This window comes from Porites lutea, chromosome 10, assembly GCF_958299795.1.
Source record: "Porites lutea chromosome 10, jaPorLute2.1, whole genome shotgun sequence".
Taxonomy (NCBI): domain Eukaryota; kingdom Metazoa; phylum Cnidaria; class Anthozoa; order Scleractinia; family Poritidae; genus Porites; species Porites lutea.
Genome location: NC_133210.1, coordinates 11,950,362 through 11,965,690, shown reverse-complemented (window position 1 = coordinate 11,965,690; position 15,329 = coordinate 11,950,362). Strand labels below are relative to the sequence as shown.

The 15,329-nt window shown below is 40.2% G+C and overlaps 1 protein-coding gene and 1 pseudogene across 1 annotated transcript; both read right to left on the bottom strand.

The window, feature by feature from the left end:
- Positions 1-600: 600 nt before the first annotated feature.
- LOC140951069 (uncharacterized) lies at positions 601-3,955 on the bottom strand (annotated as a pseudogene).
- Positions 756-2,309, bottom strand: LOC140949518 (uncharacterized). Its single transcript, XM_073398680.1, has one exon. It carries the CDS (start codon positions 2,307-2,309, stop codon positions 756-758), a length of 1,554 nt encoding a protein of 517 aa, XP_073254781.1.
- Positions 3,956-15,329: the final 11,374 nt, after the last annotated feature.

Sequence of the window (15,329 nt, the reverse complement as noted above, 5' to 3'; positions counted from 1 at the left end):
TCATGGTTTGTTTTATCCAACGTGATATTGTGTCCCTTGAAGCTGGTCCATGAGGCTCAGCATGGCAAATAAGCAACTGCTTTGTCTCTTTCCTGAGAGGAGCGGTTCTTTTAACATAAGCTGAAAGTAGCTCCACGATACACAGTCGTTTGTCCAGGGGGTAACTATGAAAAGTAACGGGTAGTAAATGTCTGTTCTGGCCCCCTTTGGCAGTTGTTTGTTTTAAAACAGAGGAGAGATGCGAAAGACATACTTTCCAGGTAGGGTACTCATTTCTTCCAAGGACAAGGACTGTAAAGTCTGAACTCTCTGTGCAGACAATAGGGCCATAAGCATGACCAGTTTCAGGGTAAGCTGTTTCAGTGACATATCATCAATGGCTGGAAATGTCTTAAGGTGGTTAAGCACTATTTGGGGGTTTCAAGTCTCAGAGTAGCGTGGAAGGGATGGCTTTTGATTAAACAGGCCAGTCATAAACCTTGACACCAAGGGGTGGTCACCCACTTTTACACCATCAACTTTAATGAAACTTGACCGTGCACTTCGGGCAGTTGCAACCGCACTATATCCCACACGTTTAGATTGCAGAGTAAGGAAATCAAGGACTTATTGCAGCTTGGGATTGACTTGGCTGATGTTACAATCAGAGCAGTACTTTAACCAGGCTGTAATATATGTGCAGTATTGTTTGCGGGTTCCATCTCGCCATGACGCCACGATGATGTCCTGAGGTTCCCCCGTTATGCCTTGAGCAGCTAAGGATGCCCTGATAAGAGACATCCATGAAGTTGAAGTTTGGGATATAATGGGTGGACTTGTTCTGGTTGATGCGGGAGAATAATGGTTTTGCGGTGCATTTTGATTGATATTGGAGGAGATTTCATCAACCGTAGGAGCTGTGGGTACCACACCTGGGTTGGCCAGTATGGGTACACAAGTATGGCTGTTGTTCTGCTTTCTTGGATAAACTGAAGGACTTTGCCTATGAGGCTGAAAGGAGGAAAACAATTGATAAGTTTATATCTGGACCAATCCAGAGTGAATGCATCAATAGCTGCTGCACCTGGATCTGGTTTCCAGGCTACATATGGACACACTTTGTCGTTCAGCCTTGATGCAAACATGTCTATTTCAGGATCGCCCCATTTAAGTTTAAGTTCATCAAAAATGGTAGGGTCTAGGGACCATTCTGTATTACTGTTGTGTGATTCTCTGCTAGCTCTATCGGCTTCAGTATTTAATTTCCCTGGTATGTGAGAGATTGATAGTGCCAGCTGCCTCTGCATGCACCAGATGAGAATTTCCCTAGTTATATCATTGCAGTTCCTAGATTTAGAGCCACCCATACTGCGGATGTACGAGACTGCAGTTGTATTGTCACAAAGCACTTTGATGGTACAATTTGTAAGGTGACTGCAGAGTGACTGCAGTCCCAGAAGGATGGCTTTTAACTCTAGGAAATTAATATGAAGTTGGGATTCCTGGAATGACCATCTACCACTTGCAACACTTGAGGTACCCTCTATCACTGCCCCCCAGCCCGTAAGTGAGCTGTCGGATGTCAGGGTTGGATGTGGGATTTGTGGTGTGATGGTTTGTGGATATTGGTCAACATTATTTATCCACCAAAGGAGGTCTTGTTTGCACAGGGGTGAGAGTGTTACTTTCCCCTCAAGATCCCAGCCATTTGCTTGCAGTGCATCAGTTTTGATATTCTCTAGAGATCTATAAAATAATGGCCCATAGTACACTCCTGCAAATGAGGATACCATCAAACCCACAACTGAGGCCACCTCTCGGATTTGAGCAGGACCTTGTATCTGCACAAGGCTGTGACACTTAGATCGTACAATATCAGCCTTCTCCGGGATCATGGAGATGGTCATATTCTTAGAATTCAATATGAATCCCAAACATTTGGCTATCTGAGAGGGTGTCGTGACAGATTTAGTATCATGGATTGTGAAGCCAAGTGCCCTGAGTAGGGCAACCGTGTCAGCAACTACTTGCGATAGCTGCTCTGGTGTTTCTGCCATTAGTAATATGTCGTCTATGTAACCCACTATTAGGTATCCTTTAGATCTCAGTGTTGCATAGACTGGTTTCATAAGCTTGGTGAAGACCCTAGGGGCCGAGGCCAGGCCATTTGGCAAGCAAGTAAACTCGTAAAGGGTTCCGTTAAATTCAAACCTTAGGTATTTTCTGTGCTGGAGATTTATCGGTACAGAGTAATAAGCATCCTTGAGGTCTAGAACTGCCATCCAATAGTCCTTTTTAAGTAGTTGGGCAGCTGATTGGAGGGATTCCATTTTAAAATGCTGGTAAGTAACAAACTCATTAAGATTTTTGAGGTTCAGGATGAGTCTATGAGACCCATCTTTCTCTGGTCTTGTAAAGACCGAAGAGATGAATTCTCCATTGCAGTGTGTTGTCTTGCTCAAAACACCTTTATCAAGAAGTTTTTGAACCTCTACTGCAATAATGTGTTCATCACCTTTAGAAAATTTTATATAGGGCACATATGTTTGGTATGGTAACCGTTCAAAATCGATAAGATAGCCCGATACAATCTCAAGGATGCTTGGGTCTGAGGTAATAGACCTCCACTCAGAAAAGTGATGAGCTATGTTACCAGCAACAAAATTTTGTACAGCAGAATTTACCGTGTTAAGACCATGAGCTACTGCGATGACCTCTTGTTTGGGTTCATCTTTGGAGTCTCCTTGTGACGCCAAGGTCTGAATGTTTGGCCTTTGGAGTTTTTTGGATTCCGTTGAGAAAAAGTGTGTCTGTTTGTATTGCTGCTGCTGTAACCAGAAGGATTCCTCTGAGATCCTCTATGGTTTTGAACCTTTGCACCAATCTTGTTTACATCACCTATGTCCTTCAACTGCTTTTGGAGGTCGTCACCAAAAAGCAGGTCTGTGAATGGTACATGAGGTGAGCAAAGGGCGGCGTAATCTTTGCCAATGTCAGGTTTCATGAGCTGTTTTCGCTGCATGTTTAGTTCATAGTTTACATGCGTTAGTAGTGACAGGGCATCAAGCCCAAATTGCTTGATTAGCTGCATGCCCTCTTTGTCTAACCCATGCTTTTCTGACATGGTCAGGTCTGTCAACCGGGCGACCGGGATTATACCCTTAACGAGGGCTTGCTGCATCTTGTACAGTTGTAAGTCCCCTCTTTTGCGTGTGCTCACGAAGTTTTCGCCAAATACCCGGGTTGACACGTGTGGGTTTTACAGTTTCACAGTTTTCCGGTCGAGCTTGTCGCTCGAGCTTCTCTTTAAGGACTTTGTCTGGCAAACGATTGCGAAACATCTTGCCAAGGAGTTTGGCAAATTGTGGGTTTTGAATGTTCTTCCCGATAGAGTCTTCAGACTCGTACTCTTTCTGTAGTTCTGTAAGCGTTTCATCTTCGTCCCCGTTACCGAGATCGTCAACATCGCCGCCAACTTTAGCCATGAGTGTTTGAACATCCTCGTTATCCGAGGTATTTTGCTCGCTCGAGGAGCTCGAGCATTCTTTGGCGGGCTTTTTGGCGGGAACGGTATTTTGATGTTCCTGGCTCGGTCGTTTGCCAGGGCCTTTACCCGTCGTAGAAGGCTTTTCCTCCAATTTATCGAGTCTTTTTGACACATTTAATATTGCGAGGGAAAGACTCTTAAAGTCGGCAGCGGACAGCGAAACGTTCGCGCCGCTTGTGCCAGGCTCGGCCGCCATATTTTTATCTTCTCCAGAGTCTTTGAGTAATTCTCCTTCGTCCAGAACTTCATCCGATAGCGGGTCGTCGTTGAGCGCCTCGTGTTCGCCTATCTGCGACATCAGGAACGGTCGGTCAGAATAACGTCGGAAACGCAGTAAAAATCCTTAAAGAACCTCTCTCTATAAGTTACACAACTGACTCGCTCGGACACCAAACTTGCACTGAGCTCGGATATCGCATACTTGCTATCTCACGTGACCTCCGATTGTATGCAAATGCGAGGTAGAACTGGGATTTTAAGAAAATTCAATGCAAAATGGGGAGCATTTATCTGGGAAAATGATCTTTATTTCCTTTGTCGAGATGTGCAGAGAACAGCAATCACACTAACTCTCTAGAGGCTCTTTTGATGTTCCTAGGCGGATAATCAGTAAATGTGCGTAGTGCGTCTGTGTGCATGTGTGTGTGTGTGGGTGCGCGTGAGTATGCAAGAGCTACTTAATAAGTTACTTTGGCTACTCTGTATTATAGATTTGGATTGTTTAAGTAATTACTGTATAGCAGCAATGTAATCATTTATTTATATACTTTGTAAGTAATGTAAATCAGTGATGCAAATAAATAAATTAAAAAAAAAAACTTGGAAAAATCTAGGTTCTTATTCATGGGGGCAGTACACATTGCCATTCTTAGAGTTACCAATGTTGTGAACTGTCATTCTGTACAGCCAGCTCCTACATCCATCCAAGACATGTCATCCTTGAGTCACTATGTATCAGATAAACAAGGGTAACAAGGTGTATTATGGGTAGTGTGAAAGAGGCAGATAAAAAGCACTTTGATATCAAACAATTATTTTTAAAAAATGTACAAATGTAGCAAGTGTGCAGGCTGAAGACCTTACACAAATGTACTCATACAGTGTACAACAAAAATCTACACTGCTTGGTTTGGTCTTTTTTATGAAGAATAGTGCACTGCTAGAGCACCACGTTTACAGCTGAATTATGCTAAAATGTAGATTTTATAATAGGTGAGTTAGATAGAATCCACTCTCCTTTGCTGGTTAATATCCAGTATTAAATTCCTTCATTATTATCAGCTTTTTTAGTATTTTTAGGAGATTTGTATATCCTCCCTTCCCACAAAATGCCTGCGTACCCGACATCAACATTTCTGATTTCCATTTTTTTATTCATGTGGTACATGTAACCAATCAACAATGAGAGGTATTATGTTAATTTTTTCCAAACTTCTGCCTTAAGAGTTGTGGGCACTGTGTAGTAAGAAAAAAGCAATGTTACTCTACTAAGTGTGACAAACTCCTTTATGCAAGTTTAATTTTTTGTTTCCTTTATATAAAGTGGAATTATACATGTACTAACAGCAATTCTGCCAAATTTCATCAGGTTCTTATAAGTGGATTTTGATATTTTGTCATTTGTTAACAAAGCCTATGAAAGTCAACAAGAGTACTGTATGTACAGTGTACCCAAAACGTGTGCAAGCACCGAGATCACCACATGATAGGACAAAGTGATGAAACCGAATAAATTTGTTCTGACAATTTCTGGGCATTTTTCTCAGCTTCCTCTCAATTTTTTTCTTGAAAATTCCATTAATTAGCTTCAATGATCTCTTGATAAAGATGTATCAGGGAGTTTTTTAGTGCATGCAGCTTTATGTAATAGAAAATGTATGTGCTCAACTTCTTGTACTAAAAGCTTCAAGAAACTCTGGCAAATTGAAAAAAAAAACTAGAATCCATCAGAGAGGAGATCTGTGTAATTCACTAAGAATAAAGTTGTTGAGATTGGAGGGGGAAACATTCAAATCACACAACAAAGCAAACTTCAACGACAAAGTCCAGACACATGGGCTTCTTATACTTCTTAATATTCTTCTGAAGTTCAGAATTAAAAACAGACTACTGCCAATTGCTGCTTTGTCCTGATATCACAAACTCACATCTTGTCATTACAGTAAACACCCGCGTATAAGAACCTAGAATTTTTGGGTTCAGGCTGAATGGGTTCTTATATTTTGGGGTAGTTTTTCCGAACTCAGGCTGATTAGGTTCTTAGTAGGTTCTTATTTGTAGGAGTTGTCATAGTGATACCATTCAGAGAACTACTGTAGTACTAGTATGTCATAATGGTTGAACATTTGTATTTTAAACAGCAAAAATGCCAAGCCTTATTTTTTAAACAATAATAAATTCAATATCATAGGCTACCATATTCTATACTCTGTATTTATAAGATTTTCAATTAAACAAATAATTTTCATGGTGTTTCTCAGAAATTTCACAATTTCTATCAATTAAAATCCAGTATTTTGGCTACAAAATAAGAGTGTTTTTTTGTATAAGAACCTATTGTTCTTTGCCAGCCTAAATAGGTTCTTATATATTTGGGTACTAAAATGCCCAATTTCAGCCTGTAGGTTCTTAAATCACTAGGTTCTTATACACGGGTGTTTACTGTATTTATCGCGAGGTTATCTTTGTTCATTTGTATATATACTACTTTAGACACTCTCTGTAACTGTATAGATACATGTAATAAAAGTTCTCTCGTCCGTGAATTTTAGAATGTTAATGAAAAAAAAAAACAATTCTTGAGTTATATTTTCTTTTTCTTTTCATTTTTTGTACAGGCATAAAAGAAAACCAGGGATTAAAAGAAGCAAAGAAAGGCTTGGATTAGCTGGCAAGCTTTATTGATATGTATTTTCCCTGTAATGCGCTAGTGGTTAAATATTGTCCTTTGTTTGAATGTTGTTTTTTTGTAGTGTGTATGAAAATGTATTAGCAAAGGATACTAACATTCACTACTAGATAAAGTTATGGTAAAATGATTTATCGCTCAGAATCTTCTACCAGCATAATAAAACATCTTAGTGGCTGTTGATTGTGTGCAAGAAGTATTTGGAAACTGTGCAAAATTTCCATGTGGTCACATGCAACAAAGAAGGTCTATCAGGAAGAAAAAATTGTGCATTTTTTCTGGAGACTGACTTTTCACAGAGGACACTAAATTAAATTTTCAACAACATCAAAGCTCTCAGAGACTCTGCACAATTTTATGATTAGTGTAACAATCGCATTCTGGCTTAATAAGGACAAACTCAGTCTTTATTGGCCACCTCAAAGCTGCTACAAAAGCACCTTTTTTTAGGTCAAGTGGCTTACAACAGTTACTACAGGCCTACCATGACACCTTTCCTTCTTTCTTTTTTTAAAAAAAAAATGAAAATTAAAAAATTTCGTTGCACAAGGGGCACTTAATAACTAGTGAAAGCCCAACAACATCAGCCAAAGCACTGAACACAGAATATTTTGAACAAACAAAGTCAGCTGTTTCAAAAGGCAACGTGTTCAATGTCTAAGCAAGAAAAAAAAAGAGAAAAAACCCAATTTTTCAACTGTCTCCTGCAATCATCAGGTGTAGTCAAGCATAGTCCTTTAAATAGCCAGGTGGCTTTGACAACCAACCTAGGGCCCGTTTCTCAAATGCCCCGATAATTAAAGCTCTTGTTGTTTACATGCAAGATAGAGGTTTCAATAGTTTTGCATCTAACATGATAAAACAGTAGTTAGTGAAACAAAATGAAGTAGTTTGCTGTCCAGGACCGGTGCCCTTATTCTTTTTATGTTGATTTGAATATTTGATTTCGGGCCGGAAAAGTTACCAGGACTTTCGAGAAACGGGCCACAGCTCTAGTGATCCTTTTTTCAACTGGCTGAGACTTGTTAAGTGGTATGCATAGAGGTGGGGCCTTGCTAGATAGTGCAACTGGGGTTTTGGTCGGCTGGCACTGTTGGGAATGACTGACCCTCTATTGGCTGAGGTCCATGGAGTTTCTCTGGAGAGGCTGCCAAATCCAGGGGTTGCAGGGCTACACGAGCCTCTCTAGGTTGTGAGCCGTCGGCTCCTGCAGAGATGTCTGTGGTTCCTGCGGAGGATTCTTCCATCTTCTGTCTTTACGTCATAGGATCGCATATCTGCTAGTTCTTCTGTTTCTGTTTTGAACCATGTCTGGCTCTTATCACGGGGAAGTGGCATTACTCTGACTGTCTCGCCTTTCACCAATGGCAAGAGCTGCTTGAAGGTGGGTTCGCGCACATCGCCCAAACATGCGCTGAGCTGGCAAGGTGTTAAGCCCCTCCATTGGGGTGTTTCTTCAGCTTAGCAGAGAAAGAAAATAACCAGCTCCTGATGTTTTGGCTTTCTTGATTAAGCTCTTTGCAGTCTCGACTGTGTTTTCTACTCGTCAATTGCTTTGCAGTTTGCCCTGGGAGCTGGTTACATGCTCAGTCCCAGATGACCACAAAAAGTTCTCAAATTGCCACTTAGCAATTCATTAGGTGCTCCATGTGTGACAAAATGTCTCTTAAGTTTCTTTATGATGACAGTTCCTGTTTTGCTGTGTAACTAGTCCATTTCGAAATACCCAGAGTAATAGTCTACTGTGCAGAAATAATTCTTGTCATCAAGAGTGAAGATGTCAGTGACAACTTTCTCCCAGCCGGCCTTGATGTCGGCTAAGTGGTTGTTTGGTCTGGTTACTCTGGTTACTCTGAAGTGACGTACAGACGTCACATTTCTGAATGTAGTCAGTGATTTCAGCATTCATGCCTGGCCAGTATACTGTCTCCCGTGCTCTGCATAAACAGCCTAGCAACCCGATATGGGAGTCGTGTAGCTTCTGCTTGATCTTTTTCCTCAGGGTCTGCAGTATGATACATCGCTGGCCCTTGAATATTACACCATCATTTACTGAGAGCTCATCTCAGATTTCAAAGTACTGTATTTCCTAGAATAATAGCCGTCCCTCGATTAATTGCCTCCCTCGAATTTACACCCCCCTTTGACGGAAATACTTAAAATAATCGCCTCCTTCGAATAATCGCCCCTCCCCTGCCCCTCTCACCATCTTCTCTTCCTTTAATCCCCCCCCCCTGTCAAATTGAAGTGCAATGAGATTCAGCACAACTGATCAGTGACGATTCAAGCTCTGAAAATATTAGTCAAGGAACTAAATTTGGAACACTTTCAAAGCCCATGATCAGTTTATTTGGCATGATTATCTTTTGATTTAATGGAAAAATAAAACAAAATTTTTAGGACACGACTTCCAGTGAGTAATATTGAGATAATTGGCTCCCTCAAATAATCACCTTCCCTCGAATAATTGCCCCCTTTTTGTGCGAAAAAAGAAATATTATTCAAGGAAATACAATACTGGTGAATGGCTGCTGGTTGTTCATCCTTTGTATCTGGGACGCCATCCAAGATTGCTTTCTTTACAAACTGTAGAGTTGGATCACAAGCCGTCTCTCTCTGAAGTTCATTAAGCTGGTGGTCTGGAACAGGAAAGAAGTGAGTGGCATTTATACATTCCACCTCTGATTTTGAGGCTGATCGCTGATAGTCCTCTGAATAAGCTCTTGACAGGGTATCAGCTAGCAGCGTCTCCTTGCCAGGCTTGTAGCCTATTTCACAGTCATATTGTTGAAGCCGCAACAGTAGTTGCTGTAGTCTCTTGAAAACTGATACCAGAGGCTTCTGCAAAATGGAGACTAATAGTTTGTGATTTATGTCCAGAGGATGACTTTCCAAACATACACATTGTGGTGGTTGTGTTCCATGCCGAAGAGCCGAAGACTTGGGCCAGCAATTCCTTTCAAATCTGTGAGCACTTCCTTTCTGCCATTGTGGGTGCTCTGCTTGCATTGGCTGGCCTAGCTGCATCAGTAGAAAGCCAAGTCCATCTCTAGATGCATCTCCTTAGCCTTCGTTTGGGTCACTCTTACTGAAGCACTTGAGAACTGGTGCTTTGGAGACAGTATCTTTAATTATCTCAAAGCCATCTTCTTGTTCGTGAGTCCAATATCGCTCAGGTTTCTTATGTGTTAGATGGCACAGTGGGTCACACAGTTCTGATAGGTCTTGTAGGAACTTAGACAGATACTTCACAAGCCCAATGAATCTCTGCCGGTCACTTCATCTTAATTAGTGCTTTGACCTTTTTAGGTTCTGCTTTAAGCCCATTCCTTGTCATTACATGCCCGGTGAATGACACTTCACTGCACTTCAAATGGAACTTCTTCTTGTTTAGCTTGATATTTCTCGCTCTGCAATGATCAAGGAGGTTCCTCAGATTTTGGACGTGCTCAAGGTCAGCCTTTTCATCAGTGTCCCCATGTCCAATGATCAGCAGAAGCACCTAATGAAATTAATTGTGGACAACAAGTTCTACCAACCTCTTCTAGTCCTGCTACAAGTGCTAGGTCGTCTGCAAATCCAAGCTTGGTAAGATCTCGCATAGGTTGTCTTCTGCTCTGACTAGGCTGATTCGGTAGACCCCACTTATTTAGGCTGTCGAGGAACAGATGCAGAAAGTAGTTGAGCACAATAATGAAATAACAGGAGCAAGGGTGTAACCTTAGTACCCTCCTGTATCGTCAAAGAATGTGGTTTCTTCTCAGGACCAATTGAGTGGCCCAGTTTCCTCATATAGTGACTTTGACTCAGTAGCAATTGGTTAGAGTTGAAGTGGAAGTGTGTCAGACATTGCTTACCTGCTTACGTGTTCAAGGCTTTCCTGCCTACGTTTTCCACCGCACCTTACCAATTAACGCCTTTATTATAGACTCGGTCTTATTTTGCCACAAAACATATTCAAGTTTAGCAAAAAATTTAACCCTTGGAAGGGCTAATGGCAGAAAGATGACCATTGCTTTTTATTTCTTTTGTTCTCTTAATGGAACTCAAGTTCAGATGAATTTGAGAGGTTTCTTGATAGTCAAATAAGTTCTGCTCTATTATATTGAATTCACGGCCGCTATGTTAGAAAAAATCTGAAACATCACACATACTGCAAGAGTAGTGTAGGATATTACAAGAGGCCGTACCTTACAGAAAGTTCTTTTTATAAGTCTTTACTGGACAATTTTGATGTTTGCTGATTATGGGAGGTGGTCACTTGCAATGTAAAAGAGTTGGTGTCACATGGAACTTATCATTAGCAGTTATGTTATGGGGAAGGGAGGTAAGAGGCTGGGTTTTTTGATTTTGTCAAACACAAAATGCAAGTTCCATGTTTACTACATTTAGTGGTGGGTCTAGAGGTGGGAATTTTCATCCACAGGTGGATAAGTCACTTTTGTACCCCATTCTCAAATGCTTCAGCCACCAACCCCATACTGCCAAATGGAGTATCAACAGGTCCTAATATTGATCCATTATCTTTGCAGATTTTGTACCTAAAGATGCTCTATTCAGAAGAGAGGTCAGGTTTTCCATGGACAGAACCCTGTCACAGAACAGTATTTTCACAAATTAAGGAACTAGAAAGAGAAAACAATTGCGTCATGATATTTGGTTCAGTAAATCAACGTTTTGTAGTATTGATATTAACATTAGGAAAGAGGATAAGGGTAGGGATCAAATCATAAAGATCTGTAAATGTTTAGTACTTGTATACGATGGTAGGCAGTCAAAAGGAAAATTGTAATGTTGGGCTCCTCATAAGAGTCAGGTAATTTTCAAAGATACACCTTGACTTTTTAACCGACTTTTATTAAATTGCTCCAAATTCAAGATGGTATTTTTTCTGAAAAATAAATTTATGGGCGTGATTCCTCAAATTTCTGTCATTCATTTTTCATTATTAAATCAAGTGTCAAATAATTAACAAACTTAAGGCAAGAATTCATACGGCTGGGATATTTGCTCTCCTCACCATTTATCCTGGAAGAGATTGTACATGAAATGGTACTAACTGGGAAGGCAAATGCTAGGTGCTTTCCTTTTTTATTTGCTATCATTTTTTACATTTTTGAGACATTTTCCTGATATTTCACTCTGAAATTGGTATCCTACCCATAAATGTCAACCATAAAAAAATTCCCTATTATGGTTTATCATGGCATCTAGGATATAAAAGATATGGGAGTGTTATATAATGATTTATGGTAACTCCTACATGGAAACCTGGATCTCAGTAAGTTTTTAAGTTCTTACCTGCATTTCATTCAATAGGAATATTACCCAAGTCCAAGTTAAATAAATAACTAGGTTTGAGGTTACCTAATAGTTCCAGGGTCGTCACTAAGATTTCAAGTTGCCGGCTAAATGCCACAAGTAGGCGGAGAATCAAACGGCTAGGGATTTCTTTTGATTCTATTTTTTCTTCTATTTTTGTATGAAAGTAGCTGGGGACCACATTCATAGTAGCCGGATGAGATCCCCGGCCTCCCAGCTCTTAATGACAGCCCAACTAATACACTGTAAACATGAACTATTATTATCATTAGGTACTTGGGATGGATTCCTTCAATTTAGATCTTAGGCGGGGTTCTCCCTCGTCTTCAGTGCATGGTATAAAGCAACTAAAATAAATGTGCAAAATTAAGTGCTCATTAGTATTAGTTCATTGTATTAACTTACTGGGAAAATGGCATACAATGTATCACACAGATTTTTTTTCAGCTATAAACTGAAAATTTAAAAGAGAATAGCATTCTTTGAATGAACAGATCTTGAACTTTTCCTGAATCGATTGTCCTCCTCTCATATTTACAGTATCTGAATGTTTAGATGCAAACCTGTGGGGAATGTTATCTCTGTTGCACTTCCTTTTCCCTCAGGGTACAGGGATATCAAGACATGAATGAGAAAGGAACGATTTTATATTAAGACTGACCCAGAGCCAGTTTTGTAAGGGTTAACTAGCTGCTTTTATATTCATCTATAACTGGGGGTTTGACAGTGCCTGTTGTGGATGGCCATTGTATTTATAACGAGTCCATCCACCCTTAAATAGGCCCCCCTGCATGCCCTCGTACCCTTCTTGACCACAGGCTGTAGGTTGGTGGGGAAGCTAAGTTAGCACTGACTTTATAGGCCCCATTTATATGAAGAATAATTGTCCCGGGAAAAAGGTTCTCTCTTCCTTTAGCGATCAATTATCTGAGAATAAAACTGACCCCTTTGCCCAAGCTAACAGCGCGCGCATGCTCTGATTGTCTAAAGCAGCGATCGCGCATGCGTTCAAAGTGATTGTGTGGAGAAACGTTGACCCCCTACGGTCAAAAGGTGAGCGGTCTACGCGCGGCACCCTTATAGCCGAGCGTAAATTTATGAAAAATTAGCGCTCAGGGCGGCTAAAGAAGGAGAGTGACCCTTATACCCCGGACAAGGTTTCTACATTTAAGCGAGGCCTTAATTGGCTTAGCGGTAATAGGCATCGTGACGTGACCTGAACTAAATATTGACTTTCCCTGTTTATACTAGGAACAAACGGCCCTAGCGTTTGAATCAAAAACTGTTCATCTTTGTTTAAGTAGTATAGTAAGGACCGAATTGAGTTCTTTTTGGGAAGAATCTCTTAAATTAGGGAAGGCATACATTATCGGAAACGTGCATAGTCATGAAGACGAAGGCAAACTAGCTTTTTAAAAAAAAATGTAATATGCGCCCTTCCACATTTCCCATAATGCACCTTATTTGCCCCCGAAGATTTTGCATAACCTTTGTTTTCACTTCTCCTGGGTATTGCAGTCGTCCCAAGAGAAATTAAAAACAGTGGTTATGCAAAATTTTGGGGGGCAAATAAGTGCATGCATTATGGAAAATGTGGAAGTGGAGCAGGAAACGTGATTTTTTACTTTTCATCCGCCATTTGCATATCTCCCACACGCCTTGCTTGCCCTCCAAAGATTTTCCATAACCTTACACTTAATTTCCCCTGGGTATTACAGTCGTCCCAAAAGAAATTAAGGACTGCTTATGCAAAACAAGGTCTATTATTGACTATTTTCCTATTGCCCATAATACACTCTGTTTGCCCCCCAAATTTTGCATAACTTATTGTCTTAAAATACTCTTGGGAAAATGCAAAACTCCCAGGAGCATTTAAAAACAATGGTTGATGCAGAATTTGGGGGGCAAACAGAGTGTATTATGGGCAATTGGAAAATAGAGAATAGAAGATGTGAAAATGGCGAGTTCTCCTTTTTAGCTTTTTTACCTTTCCTTTGTTTCCGAAAAGGGCAAATTTGACAAGAATTTATAACATATTTATCACCCTAAACCTAATTAACACAGGATGATGAAAGAGGCATGTCGATAATTGGGGGTCTTACGAAAATGACATTTTGCGAAATTGGCAAAGGTCAGGCAAAAAAATTAAATAAGAACAGAAGAGGCCTATTGGCAGTTGGCGATTTTCACGAGAATGGCAAATTAGAGAAAATGGGGAAATGGGCAAGAATCTCTCAAAGGTTTTGCAAAACCTCAAATGAGGTGACAAAGAGGGAAATCTTGACAAATGGCGATTATAAGAAAATAGCAAATTTCGGGCGAAAGAGAGAAGTTTCGGCAAAAATGGTGAGTATGCCAAAAAGTCTCTTGCCAAATATTCACATAAGATGACAAAAAAGGGCATCTGGACAAATGGCGATTTATTTGGCAGGAATTTATAGGTTTGGCAAAAATTAAAACAAGATGACAAAAGAGGCATGTCGATAATTGTGGGTTCTACAAAAACGACAAATTTCTCGAAATTGGCGAATTTGGATTCATTAAAGATCTGGCGAAAATTTTAAATGAGACAACAAAAGAGGCCTTCTTGGTTTGCAACCACGTGACAAGGCTACCATGTGGGGGGTCAATACAATAGTACTTTTCTCTAAGTATTAACACGAAAATAGAGTTAAGTTCCCAGAGAAGAAAAATGCTTTTTTTTTCTTGAGCACCAGCATGGCCGCCGTGACGGCGAGTGCAAACCAGCAATATTGACAGTTGGTGATTTCACGAAATTAGCAAATTGAGAAAAAGAGGGAGATCTTGATAAATGGTGATTATAAAAAAAATGGCAAATGTAGGCGAAAAAGGAAAAAAAATGGGCAAAAATGGAGAGTTCAAGGATTTGGCCAATTACAAAGGGGTATCTTGACAAATGACAATTTTATAAAATTTATAAATTTGGCAAAAAATTTTAAAAAGTTTGGCAAAAAAATTGAGCAGGATCACAAAAGAGGCAGTCGATAATTGTGGGATTTACGAAAATGACATATTTTGCAAAATTCGCGAATTACAATAAGAAAATGGCAAATGTAGGCGAGAACGGCAAATTTCGGCAAAAATGGCGAGTGTACATGTGCCAAACATTCATCAAGGGTTGGCCAAATATTCGAATAAGATGACAAATAGCGATTCTACGAAAATGACAAATTTGGCAAAAATTTATTTAAGGTTTGGCAAAAATTAAAACAAGATGACAAAACAGGCATTTTCGATCATTGTGGGTTTTACGAAAATGACATATTTTGCGAAACCGGCGAATTTTGCAAGGACTGAGACAATGAAACAACAAAACCATGAGAGGACACAGAGGCTTTTTACTGGAAGTACCATCCCACGCAGTGATGTTTTCTCCGCGGGCAGCTAATCCGACTTAATCCCATTTAATATGTCGCGCTCCTCGAAAGTGCGAAAATTTTTCTTGTCGTGTATTAGATTTCAGATGCATTTTCTTAATCTTCATTTCGCGCCAGAATAAATTAGTTTGCGCGCAAAGGGCTCCTAAAAAATCACAAGGTTTGTCCCACCTCG